Source organism: Martes martes (assembly GCF_963455335.1).
Source record: "Martes martes genome assembly, chromosome: 1".
In the NCBI taxonomy this organism is placed as follows: Eukaryota; Metazoa; Chordata; class Mammalia; order Carnivora; family Mustelidae; genus Martes; species Martes martes.
In genome coordinates, this window is record NC_137888.1 from 195977847 (window position 1) to 196001439 (window position 23593).

At 58.1% G+C, this 23593-nt stretch overlaps 1 protein-coding gene across 1 annotated transcript in view; it reads right to left on the reverse strand.

Annotated features, from left to right (window-relative positions):
- The window catches only part of DNAH1 (dynein axonemal heavy chain 1), a gene marked incomplete at both ends in the record, with an annotated part of 71924 nt that overhangs the window by 20656 nt on the left and 27675 nt on the right, over window positions 1-23593 (reverse strand). The window contains 31 exons of the mRNA XM_080816185.1: window positions 584-622; window positions 1386-1559; window positions 1934-2091; window positions 2501-2661; window positions 2808-2948; window positions 4017-4124; window positions 4271-4429; window positions 4698-4817; window positions 4906-5100; window positions 5853-6030; window positions 7146-7300; window positions 7486-7577; window positions 9891-10077; window positions 10187-10273; window positions 11600-11749; window positions 12201-12314; window positions 12957-13062; window positions 13338-13526; window positions 14003-14113; window positions 14307-14470; window positions 15088-15228; window positions 15869-16048; window positions 16537-16642; window positions 16745-16866; window positions 17969-18133; window positions 19628-19840; window positions 20413-20666; window positions 20746-20944; window positions 21305-21460; window positions 21898-22039; window positions 23152-23234. Of these exons, the coding sequence (XP_080672311.1) occupies window positions 584-622; window positions 1386-1559; window positions 1934-2091; window positions 2501-2661; window positions 2808-2948; window positions 4017-4124; window positions 4271-4429; window positions 4698-4817; window positions 4906-5100; window positions 5853-6030; window positions 7146-7300; window positions 7486-7577; window positions 9891-10077; window positions 10187-10273; window positions 11600-11749; window positions 12201-12314; window positions 12957-13062; window positions 13338-13526; window positions 14003-14113; window positions 14307-14470; window positions 15088-15228; window positions 15869-16048; window positions 16537-16642; window positions 16745-16866; window positions 17969-18133; window positions 19628-19840; window positions 20413-20666; window positions 20746-20944; window positions 21305-21460; window positions 21898-22039; window positions 23152-23234 (4549 nt within the window). The remainder of the gene's footprint in view (window positions 1-583; window positions 623-1385; window positions 1560-1933; window positions 2092-2500; window positions 2662-2807; window positions 2949-4016; window positions 4125-4270; window positions 4430-4697; window positions 4818-4905; window positions 5101-5852; window positions 6031-7145; window positions 7301-7485; window positions 7578-9890; window positions 10078-10186; window positions 10274-11599; window positions 11750-12200; window positions 12315-12956; window positions 13063-13337; window positions 13527-14002; window positions 14114-14306; window positions 14471-15087; window positions 15229-15868; window positions 16049-16536; window positions 16643-16744; window positions 16867-17968; window positions 18134-19627; window positions 19841-20412; window positions 20667-20745; window positions 20945-21304; window positions 21461-21897; window positions 22040-23151; window positions 23235-23593) is intronic.

Sequence of the window (23593 nt, forward strand, 5' to 3'; positions counted from 1 at the left end):
GGGCTCTTTGGCTGAGCCCCGGAGAAGAACCATCCATTCCCAGGAACAGGAGAAATGACAGGACCAACGGTGGCCTGGGTGCAGGGGTGTGGGGGACATGGAAGCCTTGGGAGGGTGCTGTCTTCTAATGGCCTCCTTCAGCTGAGGTAACAGGAAGGGTGGGACATGCGGCGGGGCTGGAGATCTGACGCAGTCCGTCACCCTGCTTCAGTGACCGCCAGATCTGCCCTGTACGGGGCTGCCACACCAGAGATGCCTGCTACTCCAAGAGGGCCAGCCTCCTGGGAGCCTCTGCTCCTCTGCACAGGGCGGGAGTTTGTTGGCTTGCTTTATTCATTCATTCAGCTCATGTTTACCTTGCTTTTACTGTGGGCAGGACAATGCCTGGACATTCCAGGCACTAAAGGGCTGACTGCTATGTGAACGGTTGAATGAGCCTATGAAGGCATTTGCTCCAGAGAACCAGACGATGGTTCTCTGTGGCCCCTGGGACCCAGCCCCAGCCACCCCCACCTGGAGCCCAGGGCTCACCCAGGAACCAGCAGCCCACCCCATCCAGGCCCTGCTCCAGGCCGGCACTTACGCACGGGCTCCCGGTAACTTCTCTCCCCAAGGAGTCCATCTAGAGGGTTGAGGGAGAGGCGTGAGGCTCAGAGTTAGGTGGGTCCCCTGCTGCACATCTTGGCCAGCCGGGCCAGGCTGAGCAGCTCCCAGAGCATCCCCCCAGCACCCCCCACCTCAGCGCAAGGTGGTCCCCAGACCTCGCTGGGCCTATCACCACTGGTGGCAGGGCAGGCCAGGCCAGAGGAATGGAGGCCTGACTCTCATCACCCACCACCTGGCACAGTGCCAAGGGGAGTTCAAGGTCAGAGTATACCTTAGATAGGAGGTGGGCTAGTGGGGGAATACTGCGTCCTGATGGAATGGAAGGTCAGGGCCATGCTATCTATTCTATCTTGGTGGTTTTTCCTGATTTATAAAAGTAACATCCTTCTGCCAGCTTTTCTGGGTAAATACTAACATACACATGTGTACTTATGCAGGTGAAGGCACAAGTGTACACATGTATAAATCATATATTCAGCAATCACCATGTGCCAGGCTTCATGCTAGATGCTACATCCAGTGTCTTATTTAACCTTCACAACTTGGGAGGGCAGGCACTAATATCACCACCCATTATACAGATGGAGAAACTGAGGCTCAGAGAGGTTCATGAATTTGCCAAAGGTAACACAGCTGAGTAAAGGGTGAAGCCAGGGCTGAGGTCACTGCCTCAGCCACTCCACCCCTTCCAGCAGCTGCCCAGGTGTCCTAGGAGAAGCTTACCCAGCCTGGGCTTCTGCCTTTGCCCGGGACCACCCCGACTTCCACCCGGTGCTCACCCATCCAACTGCCCAGGATGGTGGAGAAGATGCGCTTCTTGCTGACCTCGTCCATCTCAGCAAAGGACAGGTAGTTGAAGTGGCGTGTCAGCCGTGGGGTGATGGCATTCCTGCCTCCGCCCGGGGGGCCCATGGCACAGACAAAATTGATGTCCACCAGCTGCTTGAAGGATCCTGGAGTGGAGGCAGGAAGTCAGGAGGGAGCCGGGCCCAGGGCTAAATTAATGACTTTTTGTGGGCCCTAGGCACTTGGCCTTCAAGGGCCTCCTCCTCTCGAAAAAACGTTAAAAATGATAATTTATAACAGTATTGGAATATAGACAGATATAATAACATTATAAATTAACAGTGTTCTTTGACCCTTAAAAGTTCATTTTCCCGGTGATTTTAAAAGAAATCAAAACATTTCTGGGGACCCTCTAAAAGTATTGTGAGCAGTAGGCCCTGTGCCTACCCTGCCTAACAGAGGAGGCACCCTGCCCTGCCCAGCACATCCAGCCCGCACCTCCCCGCTGCCCGCCCGTTGGCCCAGGCCGGCCGACACTCACCAATAACCTTGCGATCATACCAGCCACCGTGGTCCATCCACTGGCGCAACAGCTCGATGGGTGGCTGGGCGCCATAGGTCTCCAAGGCTGGCATATTCAGGTCATCGATGAAGAAGATGAAGTTGCGCCCCAGGGGCGGCCCAAACACACCCTTTCGCCTGTGGGGAGGGGCTGCGTAAGCCCAGCACACATTGGCACCAGGTCCTCTGGGAATCCAGGGCTGGCAAGATGGCAACTGCCTTCAGCTCTCTCTGAATCGTTAGCCCTCTTGAGCAGCCCCTTGTCCCAGTCTGAACATCCTGGGACGTCACACTTGGCTGCCTGGAGTCTGGGCTCAGCAGGTGGATATCAAGCCCCACCGGTGTACCCAGCCCAGGACAAACACCCACGGCCAGGCTCAGGAATTCTGGATGAATGAGGCTCCAGACCAGTCTATAAGAGCACTCAGGGCCCTCTAGGAAGTTTTTGGCAAACCCTAGAGCAAAACTGGGTGAGGAGCTGGGAAAACGGCTGGTTGAACCAGGCTGGGAGGACACACAGCGGCAGAACAAGGAAGGCGGTGCCTGCCTCTTGTCCAGCTTGCTGTCGATGAGGTCCTGGGTTTGGTTGGCCGATGTGCGGGCTGAAAAGGTGAGGAAGTGGCTGACATACTCCAGCGGCAGGTTCTTGAGGAGCTTGTCGGAGATGGTGAGGGTCTTGCCTGTGCCTGTCGGCCCGATGCACAGCACCTGGGAGAACAGGGATCACTCGTTCAAGACTCTCACCGGGTCTGGTGCAGGGCAGGAGCACCCCCCTGGCTGTCCATGTGAGAGGCCAGCCACCTCCCGACTTGGGCCTGGGTGTGGTAGGAGCAGGGCACGGCAGGGGCGCTCACGGGCTTGTGGTTGGTGAGGAGCATGTCCAGCAGGTAGGACATCTGCACCGTGTCCATGGTAGGCACGATGATGCTGCAGTAGCTGGTATCTGGCATCATGGTGAATGGAGTCGAGGAGTCCATCCACTTCACCCAGGCCACCTGCAAGCACAGGCCACTCCGGGTTGGGTCTGGAACCTGGCCTCACCCGCTCTGGCCAAGCACACCAGGAGGATGAGGGAATGCACTGCTAGGCCATGGCAAGAGAGCCCAGGCGAGGGGCAGCTTGGGACTGAAGCAGGAAGCCCTGTGCCCCCCTCTCTGCTCAGGGTGGGGAATCCTAGAACAAGCCACTGGGAGTAGGGGGGCTTCCTAGGGACTGTGAGGTCTCGACGTCAGGGAGATGTTGTGGCAGCTGGACAGCCCAGCAGTCAAAGGCCTTTGCTGTTTAGTTTCGGGGTACCCAAGGGTGTGGGGGCCAGAACCACAGGTGTTGGCATCATTGAGATACAGAGAGATGCTGCAGCCTGGCTGCCCCCACCATCCCTGCATGCATGAATTCTTTCCCCCATAGCCTTGACCCAGCTTGCAGACCTTTCTTGATGAGGGGGCTCGCTAGGGTCAAACCACAGGTTATACTGGGGACAGTTCTAACCATTAGACTCAAATGTGCTCTGTGCGACCCCCAGCAGGAGCACACGTAGTGGCTGTCCCTGTAGACACCTCCCTGCCCCCTCCTTGTCCTGGGCTGGGGTCCTGACCCTGGAAGCACAGTAGACTCCCGGAGCCTTCGCTGGCCCATAGGAGGGATGGGACACCACGGCAGGCCAGGAGGGCTTGCTGTTCAGCCTAAGGGCACAGAGCCCCTAGGAAAATGGGACTTTTAAGTAGAACTGCGGCAGCCATCCCTGGGCTCAGCATCAACATGGAGGAGGCAATGCTTATGGTCAGGAAGGGAGGAAGGCCAACATCTCCCAGTCCCATGTTCAAGTCCAGCTCTGCCGCCCACTAGCTGGGTGTGGCTGCTCTGAGCCTCAGTTTCCTTATCTGGTAATTGGGCACAATCATAACCACACTGTGGGTCTGTGAGGATCCACTAGACAATGTATATAACCCCCACCTGAGCCCATCAGGATGGGCTCCTCTCCGTAGTCCTTATTCATCAAGGAGGACAGCCACCACCCAGAGGGCCCTCCTGGGCTTGCCCCCTCGGCACAGGCCTGCGTTCACCTGCTTGCCCTCCTCATCCTCATCCTCATCGTCCTTGGAGCTGCTGATGCCTGCATCCTCCAGCCTATAATCGAACACTAGTCCCTCCTCCGGGAAGTGCAGGGTCAGCTGCGAGGGACCAGAGGAAAACCAGGCTGTGAGGCCTGGGAGTTTGTGTGGCTGCCTGTCCCTGGGGGCCTGGGCCCCATGGACGGCCCCAGAACCCCCAGCGTTCTGGGACCTGGGAGCCCAGCCTGGGGGCTGCTGCCTCTCACGTTTTCTATCTTCATCTTGATCCTGAGCCAGTGGCTGAAGCTGATGCGGCTGGCGCTGTCCCCTGTGGCGCCCACACTCCAGATCAGGGAGAAGATGAACCAGGGCTCGATCAGCTCTGGGATGCGACTCAGCTTTTCTGGGGGTATCTTCCTGAGGCCCTGGGGACAGTGGGGACCGCATCAGGCCCAGGCCAGAACAGTGCTGAGCAGCCCAAGGAAGTGGGGTTGGGGGGCATCTTTGGGCCTCTGCTGCGTGGTCTAGTGTGTCTGCAGCAGACAGGTTGGGGTCACCCCATGACCCATGTGAGCCAATCTGAATCGCTCTTCCAGAAAGCTGGGCTTGGGGCTCAGTGCCCTCGGGTGCCCCAGCACAGGGAGCAGGGATAGGAAGGAGCAGGGCCCCGGCCCCCCTTGCTCAGAGCTGTACCTCTTTTGGCAGGAAGGGCTTGAAGAAGCAGTCTAGCAGCTTGAGGAGACTCAGGGTCAAGTTGCTGTTGGTTGAGGTGATCACCTCCCTTACCGAGTGCCGAATGAATGTGATGGATCCCTACAGGGGACGAGCACCTGGCTCTTGTGGTGGTGGCCACAGCGCCCCACTGCCCCACCTGGGCTGGGCACATGGTGGCCTCACTCACCTCCAGGAAGCGGATGAAGAGAAACTTGAACCGGTCCTCATAGGGCTTGAATAAGGCAGGGAGCCTCCTTAGCCAGCACTCGACAAAAGGCATGAGCCCCAGGATGCTGGGTTCCAGGTACACCATGCCACAGCGGGACACTGTGGCTGGGGAGGCCACGGCCAGGTCCTGCACCTCGAACATCATGGTCATTGCCTGGCACGGAGAGGAACTGTGTGAGTGGGCCGGCTGCCAGTTCCTAGGGCCGGGAAAAGGGCTGCAGAACCGCTGGGAGGGGGGTGACCATCCTGTAACTGCGGGCAGGCTGTGGGGCAGGCCGTGGAGGGGCCTCAGGTACCCTCGGTCCTCAGCTGATAACACAGCTCTCCCTGGGGCTGTGATGAGAACCAAAGTCAGAAGCTTCCTGACTGCTCTCTGGCCAGCCTAGGACCAGGGCATTCTGGGGTCCCTGGAGCTCCAGAACAATGTGAGAAGAGCTGTGGGCCATGCTCCAGAACTTCCGGGAGCTCTCAGGAGGGCTCAAGGGATCAGCTCCACATGGCTATCACAAACTGCTCTAACACCAAGTGACAGCACCTCACATACCAGGCAGGTGGCCCTGGGGCCGGGTGTGTACCGCCTGTCTCCAGACTCCTGGCATGTTGCTAGGATGTCTGACCCAGACCGGCCCACATGGCTACAAGTGGGCTCAGGAGGCACAAGGCAGAGTCAGTGGAGAGCAGTGGGTGGTCATCCCAGACTGAGGCCCAACTCATCCCAGAATGTGGGCTGCAGAAGGGCGGCCCGGGGCAGCTGCCCCCGACACGGCTGAGGCGTGGGAGCTTGGGGATGCCCTGGGAGGCAGCCATGGCCCTGAGAGGGAGAGGGATGAGCCTGGCCGGCATACTGTGGCCCTCGGGGCCACTCAGCTGCCAAGGAGAGCTGGGAAGGCAGACAGGCAAGTGTACCTCGGTGAGCTTGATGATCTCCCCGGAACTGAGGCAAAGTTTCTTGTTGTCGTCCAGCACCGTGTTCATGTTCTCTATCCAGACGGCGTCCACCGGCCCGTCAAACATGTACCATTTCTTGTTGGTGTTGGAGGCGATGGCCCCCGCCCGGATGAGGGAGGGGAAAATCCCATCTGTCCTGCAGCCACCAGGAGGAGGGACATGGGGCAGCAAACCCAGATGGCACCCAGGGAAACCTGGCCGCCGGTCTGGCCCTGCTCTGCGGGGGTCTTTCTCTTTAATATCTTCATTCATTTAAAAACAACAATGGGGAAAATGGGACTTTTCGGTGTAGCCTGGGGTTATAAAAATGTGCATTTATATTCCTTCTCTGATGAATCATCACTAAAGTATATTAAAGGAAGATAAAAGAGGGTATCCTGGGGAAAAGAAGGAAATGGGGGAGGAGGCACCAGTAGAAATGGAGGTCCATCCAGTTCTGGGAGATGGGAGGAAAAGGAGATGGGGAAAATGACCTTGCAGGAAGGCAAGGGATGGGTCGTGAGAGGTATCCAGGTCCTGCCACATAACCCAGGAAGGCTCACGCTTCAGAGGCACCAAAAGCCTGGGAAAGTGGTGGGTAGGGGGACATCTTTCTGGTCTGATCCCCAGGCCCCCCAGCTACCCACGCAAGAGCCTGGAGTGGGTGTGGATGAGACCTGAGCGGGGAAGCAGGCCAGAGTCATGTTTGGAAAGATGGGTGACTGTCCCACTCCAGTGCCCACACCCCCCTGGGTTTCCAGAACCCTGGAGCCAAGCAGAACCCTCCGCAGAGACTGGAGACTTCCTGAGAGAAACAGAATGACCCCAGAGAAAAGCCTCCCACATGCTGACGTTTGGAGGGTCTCCCCCTAGTTGCTCTTCTCCAGCTCAGAGCACTTCCCTTGACATGCACATGTCTGTGTGGGGGTGGGGGACCTGAGAGGGACTTCTAGCCATGACAGCAGGCAATCTTTACTGAGAATTTGGCATGTGTCATACTGTTTAGACATCTTCCCTAGGTCAAGCTCATTTTCTCTTTCCCGGAACCATGGTGCCATTGTTATGCCCACTTTGCAGATGACAGCACCAAGGCCAGGGAGGGAGGAAGGTCACTCAGCAAGGAAGTGCAGTGGTGAGTAGAGTCCCAGGCATTTGGACTCCAGAGCCTGAGCTCCTGAGCTCCCAATGGACTAGGGGAGGGAGGCCCATAGCTCACAGCCCGCAGAGGTCTGGGCTCAGGGTGGTTCCTGGAGAGAGGTTGGGACCACTCACCACTCATGGGTAAGCAGGTCAAATTCTCCATACAGCTGGCCCATTGTGATGGACTTGGGGTTCAGCACATAGTAGCTGACGGCCTCATATGTTCCGCCACTGATGGACGGCTGTCCTTTCAGCGACGTCATGGCTGCTGCCAAGACTCTGTAACACTGGGGAGATAGCCGCCCAAGGGTGAGCCTCCTGGCTCCCCAGAGCACAGGGCTGCAGTGGGCTACAGGCCACAGAGGGCAGACAGGGTATTCTAGAGGCCACAGCCGAGAACCCAACCCACACACCACCACCCCCGCCCGGGTCACTATCTGGGTCGTGAATTGCCTGGCTTGGCTCCACTTACATTGCTCTTGCCAGAACCTGTGGGCCCGACGAGCATGAGGCCGTGCCGCACCACCGTGGTCTCATAGAGCTGGATACACTTGGTCAGGAAGCCTAGAGGGACATGGCAGTGGTGCTCAGGGCGCAGAGCATGGGCTCAGGTCCTGGCTCTGCCACTAGCTTGCCGTGCGACCTCAGGTGGGTCACCCTGAGCCTCAGTCTCCTCATCTAGAAAATGCAGCTGGCGATATACCTGGGGGGCAGGTGAAGCCCTGAGCACAGGGACGGGCACAGAGGAGGCACTCTGCTAATGGTGGCCATGATTTCCACCATGATTGACTCCCTAAAACCTGTTGGTCAGGTGTCCAGCTGGCATGGGCCTGCTCAGTGTCACAAGCCCCACAAGCAACTCCAGCCCCCAAATCCTCTGCCAGGCCTACAGAAAGCACTGCCCTGAGGAAATGGCGGCTGATACATGGCAAAACCCCAGGGACAGAATCGGGGCATCAGCAGCTGCGACTGATCAAGACCAGAGCTGTAGGGCTGGCTGCCCATTGTAGGCAGAGCACCAGTCCCACACAGGTAGGGACTGAGCGTCTCACTTTGGCCCAAGAGTGTATTGGGGAGGTGGCAGGGGGAGCTGTGGCCCTGCATGTCTGGGAGGCCCTGTTAATGGGACAAGGTCCAGTTACCCAGTGATAGCTAAGCGGACCCAAGGCCATGAGGGAGAGATTTTGAGGCTTCAATCAACAACCCCGCTGGGACCTGGTGGGCAGGAAGTGGCCTCAGAGTTCAATGGGGAATGAAGGACAGGGGAGGGCTTGGGGGCAGACCCTGCAGCCTGAACACATCAGGCCCCAGAGGAGCACCCCGTATAGCCAGGGTGGCCACATGGCCAGGTGTGACTTCCTGGAGGAACATCCCCCCACTGCACAAAGGGTTGGCAGGGAGGGTCCTGGAAGAGAGGAAAGGTCCTCTAGGCTAGGGACAATGAGACCAGAGACCAGCCACGCAGTGACTGCATTGAGACCCCTACCTTCTATCAGGGAAGAGGATTAGGGTCAGAGGGAGACTGAGGGTGCCATCCCCCAGGGTTCTTCCATCTGTGTGGTGGCCCTTGTAACAGGCTAGTTCAAGAAAGGCCCAAACGCTCCTTAGCCCGGTGACACCTGGGCTTATTCCAGTGACCTCCTGGTGTATTCCAGGAGGAGTGTGGGCAAGTCCAAGATGGGAGCAACAAGCTTTGTTCCAAAAGAGGACAGTGTGCATTGGGTGTCGTGGGGCAGGGCTCACCATTCCCCCCAGTGATGGCATCAAACCCCACTGCTTCCCTGGGCAGGTAAGGATGGGGTAAAGGACAGCCTCTGTCGGGGAGGAGCAAGGCCCAAGAGGGGCCTGAGTCCTGTGACTGCTCCCCACAAGAGGAGGGGGGCTAAGTAGGGGGTCTCGGGGCGGTGATAGGATCTGCTTCCCCAATGAAAAGTAATCAGCAAAATGAACGTTGGTCTCTGCCCCTGGTTCCTGATGCAGAGCTCCTCAAACCATTGTAAAGAGAATGCTAGGACAATCTTCTTTTCTAACACTTTGACCCTGGTTCCTGACACAGAGTTCCTTTGTCATTTCCTGAGTGCTAGGAATGTCCTTTGTTCTAATGAGGCACTTCTTGGTGGCAGGCTTCTGGGAGCAGGCTGGTCACCAGGAAGACCAAACCATGGTTAGATGCTTAGAATTGTCAGGCTCAGTCCTCCATTCTCCAGAGGGGGGAGAGGGGCTGGAAGTGGATAATAATTGATAGTAATAATAACTTATCATGCCTATATGACAAAGGCTCCATACCCCCCAAGAATGGGGTTTGGAGAGCTTCCCGGTAGATGAACGCATCCATGTGCTGGGAGGAGCAGACCTCAGCCCACGTATCTCTTCATCTGGCTGTTCATCTGTATCCTTTCTCATATCCTTTATTACATAATAAGTAGCAAATGTGTTTCCTTGAGTTCTGTGAGCTGTTCTAGCGAATGACCAAACCTAAGGAGGAGGTAGTGGGAACCTCCAATCAGTAGCCAAGCTGTTGAAGTGTTGTGGGTAACGTGGGGACCCACTACTTGTGACTGCTTGTGACTTGTGCTTCTGGTTAGTGCTAGAACTGAGCTGAATTGTGGGACAGCCAGTGGAGAACTGGTGTGGGAGAACTGGTTGGTGTGGGAAAACTCCCACGTCAAGTGACACAGGCATGAGTGGGCAAGAGGACTTTCTCCTAGACATCGGTCACCTGCCTTATTCCGGGGACTGCTCAGCGAGAGCCCCAGCCTGCCATACACTCGGCCAGGTGGGAGTGACCCTGGGGCAGCACTGCCCCATCTCTGCACCCCTGCCCTGGATCCCGGGGAGGCCACTCCGGGACAGCGGGGGCAGAGGCCAGCAGCTCACCGTCCACATCCTTAAGGTTGCTGTTCTCACAGGCCTGGCGAATGGCCTTGTCCAGGATGCCATAGTCAGTCTCCTCCTCCTTGACAGTGGGGAACAGGTCCAATACGATCCCGGAGAAGAGCTTGAGGTCCTCCTGCAGGAACTTGGGCACATTCACGTCTCGGATGGCCCGGAGGCATATCAGCTCCTGCAGCAGAGCCGGGGGAGCCTTCAGGGGACCTGGGTCAGACATGCCTCCGCTCCCTCTGGAGGCCTCCCACAGCCCAGATCCCTGCACTCCTCTGGACAGAGCTCACCTCATCCATGCTGGGGTTTTCTCGCTTGAGGTTCCCCGCAGCTGAGATCACAGTCTTCACAGCTCTCATCCCAAAGTCATAGTGATCCTGTCATCGTCGCACAGGAGGAGCAGGTGGGCCCTATGCCTTGGGGGGGCTGCCTGGCACACTCTGCCTCCCCCCCTGGTACCTGGCCCTCACTCAGCTGGAAGTTGCAAGGTCACACCCCCTGCAAGCCCCAGCCTGAGCCAGGTGCCCTCGACTGTAGGCCTCTGGCACTTCCCTTACCATCCCAGGGGTTCTCTCCCTTCTCCGGCCTCCCTCGTCTGCAGCCCCTGCCTGCTTCTGCTTGACTCTTGGCCCCTGAGGGTGAGGACTCTACGTGGGTCTGACACTGGCAGAGTCCTGTGGTCCCAGCACTGCACCAGGGGCAGGAATGTACTTGAGTTTTTTCAAAACAAGACAGAAGGAGTTCCCATGGGTGCCACAGCTGGGTTGGCCCCAAGGGCCTTTGAGCTTCCTTCTAACATTCTCTCTTAACATCTTTCGGCCACACCACTGTAGCTTTTCCCTTCTTTGTTGCTGGTTCTGTTTCCATGACATAGCAGATGTGTTGAAAATGGTTAAATTTTTTATCATTTTCCCCCTATGGGGCCAGACCATGAGAGCTACATCTGGACCTGACCAGCCTATTTCCCAGAAGTCTTGGACTTGGAGCAGGATGAAGTAGATGAAGTGACTGGGCTAGTCTTGCCACTTAAGGTTCTGCATTTCCAGAACCATGTGGGTACAGTTAACAGGGAAGGCAGCATTTTTGAAAGTGGATGGTGAGAAAGAAGGCGTGTGGAGGTGTGGGCATCCAGGCTGTGCTGTGTGGGCAGCTGCTGTTTCTCCCAGTAACAGACCACATCTCCTCCAGCCTGGGGGCTTGGGGAGCCCCAGCGGGCCAAAGTCAGCCTGGATCCCTCCTGGCCACAGTGATTGGTGTTCATGTAGGAGCAGGTCACCCAGAGAAGGCCCATTAGGATGACTTTTTCTAGAACTATGAAGAAAGAGGAACTAAGCTGGTAGCGTGTAAGCCCAGAGCTGGCTCATCTGTGCCACCGCAGAGGGGGGACTGCCTGAGAAGGGAGCCAAACAGGGAAGCTTAGCCAGCAGGGCTGGGGTCAGTGCCAATGGCTGGTGCCCCCGGAAGCTGGGCTCAGCACACTGAGTGGAAGGCCATGGTGCCAGGGGGCTGCTATCCTGCTCTATAGTCCCATAAGACCCGGCGTACTTGCTCCTCAGCCTTGGGTTGTGTGGCTCTCAGTTTCCTAATGCTTGAGCCAACTAGCCCTCAGCTGAGAAGTGGGGATGTAATTCCTGTGTTATGGGACACACGGAGGGCAGGCGGCGGCTCTCACACTCTGTAACCTGGTGAGGGCAGGGCCTTACCTGCGAGCTGAGCTGCTCAGAAGACAGCTTGAAGGTGGTTGTGATCTTCTTGGCCAGTACACTGGCCTCGCTGAAGCCGAAGGAGTAGAGGGAGATCTCTGCGATCATGGCATAATCCGGAACCATCATGGCCACCGGCCGGAAGAGCGCCTGGGGCACGGGGCGCCCGTGTGACGTGTGAACAGAGAGGCAGGCCTCCCTTCCCAGAGCCCCACCCACTCGCTGGACCTCTCGGTGCTCGGTGGTCCTCAGTCCCCGCAAGGCAGGCTCGCTGCCCTCCTGCCCCACAGATGCTTGGATCCCCTCTGCACCTCAGCTGCCATAGCCGAGTCCGCTTATCCTCCCCCATGGCTGGACGGCTCTGCCATTAGAAACGGGTCCTTGGTCCTTTGTGTTGACCTGAACCCGTCCCCTGACTTCTCCCAAGCCTGAGGACAAGCCTGGGGCCTCCTCTTCATGGCTGGGGGGTGGGTCTCAAGAACCCCGGTCAGGAGGGTTGCCCCGGAGAGCCCTTGCATAGCGTTCCAGCAGTCTAAGGCCACAGCCCCATGCTTTCCTGTACCCTGGGAAGCCTCTTGGGCTGCCCTATGCCAGCACTCGCCTTCAAGTTATCAGGCAGCTCCGTGCGGCCGGCGTAGCCTGGGTTCATGGTGATAAACACAGCGCAGGATGGCACAAGTGGGATCTCGACGCCTTCAAACATGAAGCGTTCCACCTACAGGGGGAAGGGGTTGGCTCACCCCGCCTCCTCTCTGGATGGGCCCCCTTGTCCCTGTGGATGCCCTGTCCTGGCTATAGCCGCTCAGCCCAGGAGAGAGGGTGGGCTCCTCTCTCAGGATCTGGCCTAAGACCTTGGGTCCTGGTGGGCACTGGAGGCCTCCAAAGTCCTGGCTCCCTGAGGTCTTCACACAACTCCTGCTACCCCCACCCCACCCCCAATTCCTGACACTGGTTCTCCTATACTTGGGCAAGCTCAGCTCTGACTAGGATCCAGAGCCCTACTGGGGTGGGGTCGGGCTCCTGCCAGCCTCCCAGCTCTGGTCGCCAGGAGGAGACCTCTAGTCACTCTGAACAATGCTAGAGGAAGGATAGTAGGTTGGGGCTTTCCATAAGGGTCAGAATGTGGGAGGGATCCCTTTATCCACCACAGCCTGGCCTGAAAGTTGCCCCCAGAGTGGGGCAGGCATGTGGGGCTCCCTGACTGGCTACAAATGTCCCATTCGGATGGCTGCCCCATCCGCTGCGAGCCAAAAGAGGTTGGGCTCAGGGAAGACCTGAATGCCTAGCTTTTGATGCTGCCGGTATGGGGAGCCTGTGGCAGCATGGGCGTGCTGGGGACAGCTGAAGTGATGCTCACTCGCTGTTGCTGAGCCTTCTGAATGGTGGTGATCTGCTGTGCCACCACCGAGAGCACCTCAATATCGATGCGGTTGAACTCGTCGAAGCAGGCCCAGGCCCCGGCACTAAGTGTGGTAAGGACAACGCGGGGATAGGAGTTCTGAGCCCACCTGACACCTCCAAGGGCCCCCTGTGACTCTGCTGGGAGGAAGCCTCCAATGGCCATCTTGGCCAGCTCAGTCATAATCCCACCCCCACCCCCCCCACCTCAGTGCCCACCAGGGGCTGACCCTTTGATTCCTATTATTTCATCCTGTCCCCTCCACCATCCTAGGAGGCTCCTCTCAGGCAGCGTCAGCCTTCCTGCCCTGCCCCATGCCACCCTCATGGACACCCTCACCTGGCCAGGCCCTTGAAGAACTTGCCCATGGCCATGAAGTCGAGCTGGTCAGAGCAGTTGAACACCACAGTCTGGATGGCCAAGGCCTTGCCCAGGTCTTTGGTGGTCTCAGTCTTCCCTGTGCCAGCCGGGCCAGCTGGGGCTCCCCCAAACTTGAGGTGCAGAGCCCCGGTCAGAGTCAGGTAGCACCTGCAGGAGCGAGAGGTAAGCAGGGACCACGCTCCTTCCTCAGGGTTCCTGGAGACTTAGGGAGTGGTTCACTTTATAAAGGGGTTGCCTGTTCTTTCCCCCAAGCCAATTCCTCTGGTACCCTGAAAGGCGGCTGTGACTGATGAAATCAGTAAAGCTCATACCCTCTAGATGCTTCCAGAGTACTACATGTGTGCTTAAAAGCTTTACACCTCGGCTCATGAAATTCTCATAACCACCCTGAGGAGGCTGCAGGAGAGACTGGGGCACAGAGGGGTGAGTCAGCTGTCCCAGGTCGCCCAGCAGAGGGTCAGAACTGGCTTTGAACCTGAAGCCCGTGCTCCTCACCCTGAATTGTTTTAATGGACTGGCCCAGCATGGACTCCCTGGGCTTTGTGGCCCCCAGACTCTCGGGCCAGTCAGAGCTGGAGGGAAGGCACCAGAGTAGGAGCATACGTGGGGAGAAGGAGGCTCACCGGTCGGTCAGGGGCGTGATCACAAGCCTCCCACTGTTGCCCAGGTACTCATAGCCGTACGTGAACTCAGCATTCACAGCCCGGATATACAGGTTATTTGTCCAGTAGTACCTGGCATTGCAGGGAGATAGGTTCCCAGACCACGCGGACCACAGGCCGCTGGGTAGGGCATGTGGCCCAGGAGAGGTAGGGAAGGAAGGCAGCAAGGTGCCCCACCCAGCTTGTCCCAGGGCCTACTGGAGACTGACTCTCCACCCTGCGCTGGCCTTAGACGGGACCAGGCCAGGGGCCCCTGCATCCTCACCTCAGCTGCGAAATCCACTCGAAGTCGTTCACGCTGACTATGTTCTCCTGAATCAGCTTGCTCACCACATCCTTGGCATGGACCTCAATGACAATTAGTGCTGACAGCACAGCCCGCTGCATGCGGGACAGCTTCCCCCGCACCAGGGCCACCAGGTCACTGAGCTGTAGGCGTGGGGGGATATTGTCAGATATTGGTGTGGTCGAGCTGGGTAGGCTTCCTCTCCCGTGCACAGATGGTGTGCTTCTCCCAGGAACAATCTCTCTGTCCTGGGAGCAGCTGGTGGTCTAGGATGGGAATGGGGCACAGGACGAGGCAGGGGGAGGGCAAGCAGGGCACTGGCCACATGGGAAGTCTGGCAGGAAACCAAATAAAACCGGAGGCACACGCATGGCGTCTGTAGCATGCGGAGACCTGGAAGCCTTCAGGGTCCAGGAGCTGGAGCCTGGCAAGGAGCTCGAGGAAGGAGCGTGGTGAGGAGCCGACGGCACAGAGCAGAGACAGCCCACCAGACAGTGCCGGAGGGCCCAGCGTGTGGCTCCCTCACTGACCACTGGCAGAGGGGCACCTGCCTGGCCTCAGAGCTCTCCTCAGACCACCAGACCCTCTCATGGGTGGCAGGTTGTGAGACACTCACTTCAGGAGTGTCTGACCTATTGCTCTTTGGCTCTAAGTCCAAGCCCCTTCCAGGATCAACATAGGGAAGCCCCCCAGAGGAAGCAGGTTCTCCCAGGGTGTGGGGTGGCTGGGGGGAGCAGAAGGAGACTCCCTGGGTTCCCACCTGCCGGGCCAGCTTGGGGAACAGCTGGTCACTGAGGTACCCGGCCTTCAGCGCCTCTGCCACCTCCATGGTCCAGTAGGTCTGGCACCCGGCGATGGTCACCTGGCCAGGCCACTTTAGAACCCACTGGGTCCTGGGCATCTAGAAAGATAACAGGTAGGGCTGAGCCAGGGGCGGCTAGCCCTGCCTGTGCATTCTTTTTTGCTTAAACTTTGTCTGTGTTTCTGGGCCCAAGTAGTGAATTCCACCTCAGAAGCAGAGAAGCCATTAAGCTCTAGGCTTCTTGGATTGGGGCCGAGCCCTCACTTCCTCAGCAGAGGAGACCTTGAAGCGGAGGCATGGGAGCCTAGGATCGGGGAACACAGTCCTGGGTTCAAATCCTGTCTGCCACTTTGAAATCACACACCTTTGGGCAGAAAACGTCTCTGAACTAACCCACAGGGAGCTGCGTACGTGAACTCAGCATGGACTCAGTCCATGACCATGGACTGAGAGAGGTGATGTGGGGGAGGCCCTGGGCCAGGCCAGGCTCACAGCAAGTGCATAAAACACAACCACAGTAGCCGGTTACTCCAGGGGCACGTCTCAGTTTTTGGACCATTTTCAGATTCCTCCTCCAGCAGCCCCAGGGACCACCTGCCCCCAGAGAACCCCCGGCTGACTAAGAGCACCAGGGGTCAAGGCAGAGCCCAAGGATGAGACAGGCAGGCAGGCGGGCAGGCGACCCTGTGAGGGAGCAGGGGGTCACCGAGGCTGTGCTGGGACAGGTGGCATGGCTCACCGTGGGGTAGGCCTTGATGGCTCTCTCGATGATGTCCCGCACGCTGGCCCTCATGCTGCGCTCCACCTCCCGCAGCCAGTCCTCCACGTTGCTGGACGGGTAGATGGAGAAGGACAGCTGCACCTCTTCACCCTCGGCCGAGTACATGTGTGTGATCTCCAGGTCCTTCTGGAATTGCAGCTGCGGGCAGGGGAGGAGCGAGAGCGGCCTTACCCCCTGTGTGCCCAGAGGCCCCGTCTGCCCCAGCCCCGGGGCTGGCCCTGCCCTCTCCACTGTGTCCCCCAACTGCATGTGGGGTCTGCCTTGTCCACAGCTGTGGCCCAGCCCACTTGGGGAAGGAGGCTAAGCCTGCCCTGCCTGTCCCCTTCCCCCACAGGTCTGTGTGGCCTTCCTTGTAGATGAAGAGAGGATGAGGTGATTCAGGAACCTCCACTTCCCGGCTTCCTGGGGTTCTCGGCCCAGCCGGCACCTCAGGACACAATGGAGCTGGGTGGGGGTTCTACAGGTGCCCTTCCTCCCACAGGCCCCGGCTGTCTCCAAGGGCCAGGAACCTCACGGGCCACCTCAGCTCCTGCTAAAAGGACTTGGGGCCAGAAAAGAGCTCTCCTCCCTGGGAAGGAGGGGAGCCCCAGAGCTCCCAGACCTGAACCCCAGGCCCTGTTACCCACCCGGGCAATGTTCTCGAAGCACTTGCGCAGGTGGGGCTGCACGGCTGTGGGGTCCTTTGTCTGGGACAGAATCTCGAGTAGTTCATCGTCTGACAGGAAGTAGAATCTGCCAGGGGCACAGGGAGGGGTGAAGGAGTGGGTCAGGCACCCTCATGCCCCAGCCCCACGGGCAGGCACCGACAGTGGGCATGAGCCAGGTGGTGCTCACCTGGGGAAGGCGCCCCGCTTGGTCTCCAAGTAGTCGCTGAGGCCCTTCTGCACCATGTCCAGCAGCTTGTTGCAGTCCCGCAGGCTCTCCAGCAGCCTCTGGTCAGAGCACACACTGATTACCTGCACGGTCCAGGCCAGAGAGTGGAAGTGAGCACGGTCATACTGGGAGGCAGCGAGGTGGGCTCAGAGTGCACCCAAGCTGCCCAGATACCCCAGGAGGATCTGGGAAGGAGAGAGGGCAGGAAAACGGCCCTGAGCCAGGGCCCACATCCATCACCCCTGTCAATCCAGAAAATAGTCTATGGTAAAAAAAAAAAAAAAAAATACTAGGATTAGGGGCACCAGGGTGGTTTAGTCAGTTAAGCGTCTGCCTTTGGCTCAGGTCATGATTCTGGGGTCCTGAGATGGAGCCCTGTGTCAGGCTCCCTGCTCAGTGGGAAGCCTGCTTTTCACTCTCCCTCTGTCCCTTCCCCCTGCTCATGTTCCCTCTTTCTCTCTAATAAATAAATAAGATTAAAAAAAAAAACTAGGGTTAAACAAAGCCAAGGAATTTTATTTGTCGTGGGACTTGTCAGAGCCTTTCAAATCCTAATGTAGGGGTACCTGGATGGCTCAGTCAACTGAATGTCTAACTCTTGGTTTCGGCTCAGGTCACGATTTCAGGGTCCTGGGATCAAGCCCTGCTTCAGGGTTGACGCCCAGCATGGAGTCTGCTTCAGATTCTCTTTTCCCTTTTCCCTCTGTCCCTCCCGCAACACACTCTATATATATAATAAAATAAATAAGTACGATCCCTAACATCCTAATAATGTAGGGACACCTGGGTGGCTCAGTTGGTTAAGCGTCAGACTCTTGGTTTCAGTTCAGGTCACAATCTCAGGCTTGTGAGACCGAGTCCCGTGTCAGGCTCCATGCTCAGTGCAGAGTCTGCTTATCCCTCTCCCTCTCTCCTCCCCTCCTTGCTCTCTCTTTCGAATAAATAAATAAAATCTTTTTTAAAAAAAATCCTAATGGAGACTGCAAATCTTCAAGGGGAAAACCGACTACCGTGTTTCTGAGGAATATCTCTCAAGACTGGGGAGTCCCCTCAAAGGGACACAGGCCTCAGACTTGTACTTCAGTCTTGCTTGTTCAGAGAGGAGAGAGACCAGGAGGCTGCCAACAATGTGACCGGGGGCCTCAGCGGTCCCTGCTGCCCCCTCCCGGCCCCACGTGAGCTCGCCTCACGGTTCTCGTAGGCGTTCTTCATGATCTTCCTCCAGATCCGCTCCATCGTCTGGTAGCGCTTGCTCTCCACAGGCAACTGCCGATTGATGTCCTCCGAGCTGAAGATGGGCTCCAAGTAGAGCCAGGCCCGCTGACAGTTCAGCCACTCCTCCAGCACCTCCTGGGCAGGGCATGGACCGTCAGTTCCTGGGGTCCACATTAGGTCCTGTCCCTGCTGACCTGGAGATCTCACCAGACCACAGAGTGCTGGGCAGAGCCCTGGACATCAGAGCCAGCGTCCACGGGGGGGGATTTCCAGGTGACCCTGCCAGCCACTGCTCCAGGGACCCAAGGGTACACAGAGACCCTGGCTTCCAGAGAAGCCCCGAGTGCCCCCAGGACCCCCAAGCATCCAACAGACCCAGGGTTGCCGCTCTTCCCTATGAGAGAACCACCCTCACACCGGCAAGTGCTGCAGTCACAGAGGAAAGAGCCCAGTGCATGGAGACCAAACCAGTCCTCTTTCCTGGGAGGACTTTTGGGTTCATGACCCCAGGAGTCTCTGGGGTGTACTGGGATTTGAGCTCGAGATCCCTAAAATACTCTCTGAACCTCAGTCCAAGAGCAAGACACCTCCAAAACCAGCCGCTTTCCCCTTCTTCCTTCAAACTCCTCTCTATGCATTTCTCCCTTTTCCCATCAGTGCAAACTCATTCATTCATTCATTCACTCATTCATTCATTCCCTTCCTCGAGAGATGTGTACTTCAGCCAGTTCCGTGCCAGGCCTGGGCTACGCCCATGTGGGCATCCAGAAAAACAGGGAAGCAGGATGTGGTCCCCGCGCTTAAGGGGCCCACAGCCCACGAAATAGCCAACTCTGCCCCTAGTCATTAAGGGCCCAGCATGTGTGATGGGCTTTGTAAGAGGCACCAAGGGCCACCTTGCTGGTCGATGAGGTGGAGTCCGTGAGGGCTGATGGACGCTGAGTCTTGGAGATGGCAGGAAGAGATAGAACTCCAGGGGGAGGGGTGGTGCGAGCAAGGCGGAGACCCAGGGATGATGCTGACCAAGTCAGACATCTCTGGGTGATCCAAGGAGCATACACATAAGCCCTCCTCACTTGGCTGCTGGCCTTTACTGGAGGTTCCTCAGCAGCTCCCAGAAAGGCCCCAGGGAAGGGACTGTAAGAAACACACCAGTAGGCCCAACCCCAGGATAGTCCTCCAAGGCTCAACAGACAGCCCTCAAGAGGGGCAGTGCCCAATGCCCAGGCCCCCTCAACCCGTGCCAGCTTCACTTAAGAGAGAAATGGGAGGCTCATAGCAGAGCTGACGGCACTGAGGAGCCTCAGGGCCTTGCGGTATCCAGCCCAGAAATTTCTGAGACTGGTGGTCCTAGTGGTCCCAAGACTGAGCATCTCATGCCCTTCCCCGGCCACAGCACTGGACCACACACGGCCCCACCCTCACATCCTGAATCGCTCCCTCTGGTAGCCAAATCTCAGAGATGGAGAGCCTCACACTAGACGCTCTGCCCTGCAGGAGGGGCCTGCCAGAGATGGGGGAGCCCGCAGACCTGGGTGAGGCACCCCCGCTTCAAGCCCCACCCAGATACCTTAAAGGGCTGCTTATGTGAGGGGTGGGGAGGAATACGTGAGGACAGCGAGGTCCCACCTGGGTCAGCTTCAACTTGTTCTCCCAGGAGTTGATGCGCTGCTCGAAGGGCTTCTTGTAGGGCGAGAAGGACATGCTCTGCGTCATGACAATGTGGTCGTCAAGCAGCTGTGAGGCCTCGTCCGGGCTCTTGAGGATATAGGTGTCTGTCTCCTTGTATGGCAGCACGTTGAACAGGATGGTTGACCACTCCTTCTCCATCTTGTCCAGTGCCTAGTGTCGGGGGGCAAGTCAAGGCGGGGTCCCAGGAAGGAGCTGGCCCATGCACTGTATGACCAGCACTGGACGGGGAAGAGCGGGGTCTGTCCAGCCATGACCGTGGCTGTCCAGCAAATACTTCCTGGTGGTCTGGTTACCAAATCCCCCGTGGGATCTTGTCTGAATTCAAGGTTGGCTGGTACTCATAACACGTGCTGCCCATGAAGAGCATACAAGCCTACGCTGGGAGGCAACTGAGGTGCTGGTTAGCAGCTCTGGTTCCAGTTCTAGCCCTTACTGGCTATGTCATCCGGGACAGTTGCTGAACCTCTCTGAGCCTTAATTTATTCATCTGTTAAATGAGGGTAATACTATCAGCTCCTCCCTGGGCCAAGAAGTACTTGAAAGGAGTAACTGAGTAATGACAGGGATGGTGAACGTTGCACCAAGCACTTTACATCCATGATTAACCCACTGAACAGAATGCACCTCAACCCCTGAGCCTGGGGAATGACCCCGGGGATGGGGCCCAGTAGTGTCCTCCTCCCAAGCCCTGGGGCTGGGTGGGCCTCCTGGAGGCCACGCACCTGCTCAATGGCGTACTCCTTGCCAGCCACCTCAGCCACCTTGCTGATGCTCTCGATGTGGTCCTGCAGGTTCATCTCAAGGCAGCGAGCGAAGGTCAGGTTGGCCTTGGGCCTGACGTTAATGTTGATCTCATTGGACAGCACCTCCCAGTGGCGGTTCCGCATGCCAGGGTTGCGCAGCCCCTGGATCAGCGGGATGTAGGGCTTGAACTCCTCGATGCGGGCCCTGATGTCTAAGGCCACGTCCTGGCAGGCTGCCGGGCGGGACAGGCAGGTGTGAGAGGCGGCCAGCTCAGGCAAGGAAACAGGAGACAGGCTGGCTTGGCTGCCTACCTGGTATGTCCTTGAACTGCTTCACACACTTGTGCATGGTCTTGAAGGACTCGATGACATTCTTCTCCAGCTGCTCGGCATCGATGGCCGACAGGGGGTCATTCATCCAACTCTCAGACCAGCGCAGCCAGTCAGAGGCCGTGGTCCAAAGGTCCAGGTAGGGCTGGAACTCCTTCACCATCCGGGAGAGTTTGTCGTACTGCAGGGACAGATGAATCAGGGCTGTCCGGGAATGCTTCCCAGGCTCTCTGCTCACTGCTCCTTCTTGGGCCGGGTCCTCTCCCATTCCTTGCTCCTGGATGCCGTTCCTGCTCCTGCCCCCATGAGCCCTGGCCTGGCCTCCCTTCCCCCACTGCACATGGGCTCCGGGTAGCTCTGCGAGGCCTCCTGCCTGATTCCAGCCAGTCTCCTTGCCCTGAGGGCTGGGGCTAGGGAGTTCATCTCTGCCGCCTGCTCAGTCCCACCCTCCCAGGAGCTGGGTTCAGATATGGCCACGAATGCCACGGGCTCTTCCTCAAGCTGTGGGGCTTGGGGGGCGGCGTGCCCCGAGGAGGCCTACATTAGTGACGGGCAAGCCGAAGATGCGCTCCCGGTTATTGTAGAGCGTGGCCAGCTGCTGGCAGTCCTTCAGCTGCTTCTTGACCCGCCGTACCTCGTTGGCGATCTCGTGCGCTCGTGCAATCTCCACGTGCGTGGAGAAGCCAGCCACCACCAGCTGTGGGCCAAGGAGCACGGGGTCAGAGGCCTCCAGGGCCCCAACCACAGGCTCGAATCCGGGGTCCCAGGTACCAACACCTCCCCGTTCTGAGGACACTTTCTTCTCCTGGAGTAAGCGGGTTCCTGGCCAATCACAGGCATGCTGACTGTCCCAGGGTGACATAGCAAGGTCAGAGGGAGACCCAGCATCCTTAACACTGTGCCCATTTTTTCACCTACTGGGGCTCCGAGGACACCACAGAAGAGCTGGGACCCCTTGTACCCCCTGAATTTTCTGGAGCTTGCTGCCCAGGCACCCCTCCAGCCATATGTTCATCCACCCACCAGTTCGCCCACCAAACATCCCCACAGCCCCTGCTGCATGCATGAAGCCAGGCCTGGCCCCAGAGCGCATGGTGGGGAGTGAGGCGTAGCAGAGCCCTGAACCAGCCCCACCTGCAGCCCTTCCAGCTTCTCCTGGAAGTTGTTCTGATCCATGATCTGGATTTTGTGGAACTTCTCCTCATCTTCTGTGTGCTGCTGCCGCACCATCTCTATCTGCCCAAGGATCTTAGAAGGCCAGTTGCTAGCAGCCCACCTGGAGAGGATGGGGTGGGCGTTGCGGGGGAGGGGTAGGTCGCAGATGAAATCATGGGGTGGCCCGGCCAGGCAGGGGCACCCAGGGTGAAGGGGAGAATGGGGGAATCCAGGCGGCAGCTGGAACCAGTCACAGTCGAGCAACCCGGAAGTAGAAGTGAGCTGGAGGCAGCCCCTGCCACCATCAGGGTCGGGATGTGGGCCTGCCTGGCTGGGGAGCCCATCCCTCCCCTGCGGTCTGGGAGCTGCGGTGGGCATCCAGGGAGATGCTGGCCCATGGTGCCCAGTGCAATGACGGGGTAAGACAGGGAACAGTGTCGGAAATGAGAGAGGTAACGCTAGACTCCCCTCTTACATTCCGGGGTCTGGAGGTGCCTCACCTCCCATCAGGCAAAGCAACAGCCTCTAGTCTGCACTTCTTCGGTGACCAACAAGGCCGCCAGGCCAGCTTCCTTCATATCAGACTGACTCCCTTTGCTGGCTAATGGGGGGACTCTGTAGAATTTGGGGATTCTGCCTGCATCTGGCCTAGGAATGCTGACCCTGGGGGAGGCCCAGCCTGAGTACCAGGATGCCCTGTAAAGCCAGTGCCTTGGGGCTCTTGGCAGGGATCCCAGGAGACTGCGCCAACCTCTCCCAGGCCTCAGCATTCTGAAGGCACCCCAGGCCTGTGAGGCAGGGTGGGCAAGGGGTTCTGGAGGCCTCGGTAAGGCAGTCCCAACCTAAGGCTGTTTCTCAGAAGGCTCTTGAGCTGGGTGGGGACAAGTGCTGCCCCCCACTGATCACCAGGATAGCTTTGTCTCCTCTCCATGCTCCCAAGAATCCCAAAGGGCCCCTCCCACAAAGGGGATTCCAGGCCCGTGCAAACGTGTGTGTGTCAGGCTGACAATGTTTTAGAGAATGGAGACAGAGTGAAGGGGCAGCAGGGGCCCTAGGGCAAGAGGCTCCAGTGATTTCCTTCTGCACCACCAGCCACCTGGCCCTGGCCCATGTGGAGCCGCGGTCTCAGACATCTTGGGTGGCATTTCTGGTGTGAACACACAGCCATGTGAGCCATGTGTCACAGCACCTCTTTGCCCCCCACTCTGGGAGGGGGACCAAGCCCCCACTCACTTGTCATTGAAATCCTCTGTGCTGAGGTTGTAAAAGAATTCGTCCATGACCTGGTAGTCATCCATGACCTTCACGATCCGCTCCTGCACGGACAGGTGGTAATGAGAGCTGCGTGTGTGGGACCCCCAAAGTGGCTGAACACTAAGGAAAGGTGGCTCTCTTCCACAGAGGGAGGACTGGAGTTAGGGAAGAGGCACAGGATGCACGGCAGCGCTGGGCTCAGGGCTCCAAAGGCCAAGGCCGCCACACCTCCCACTGCCAGCCCCCATCCTATACCTTCCACCCTCCTGGCCTCCCAGATAGCATGGCTCTGAACCTCCACCATGCACTCAGCTTTGTAACCTCCCAACCCCCTTATCCTCTGTGTCTACCTCTCCTTTAGCCTCCTGGCTCCTAATCTCCCAGCCACTGTCTGTCCCCGGGGCCAAGCCCCCAGTCCCCC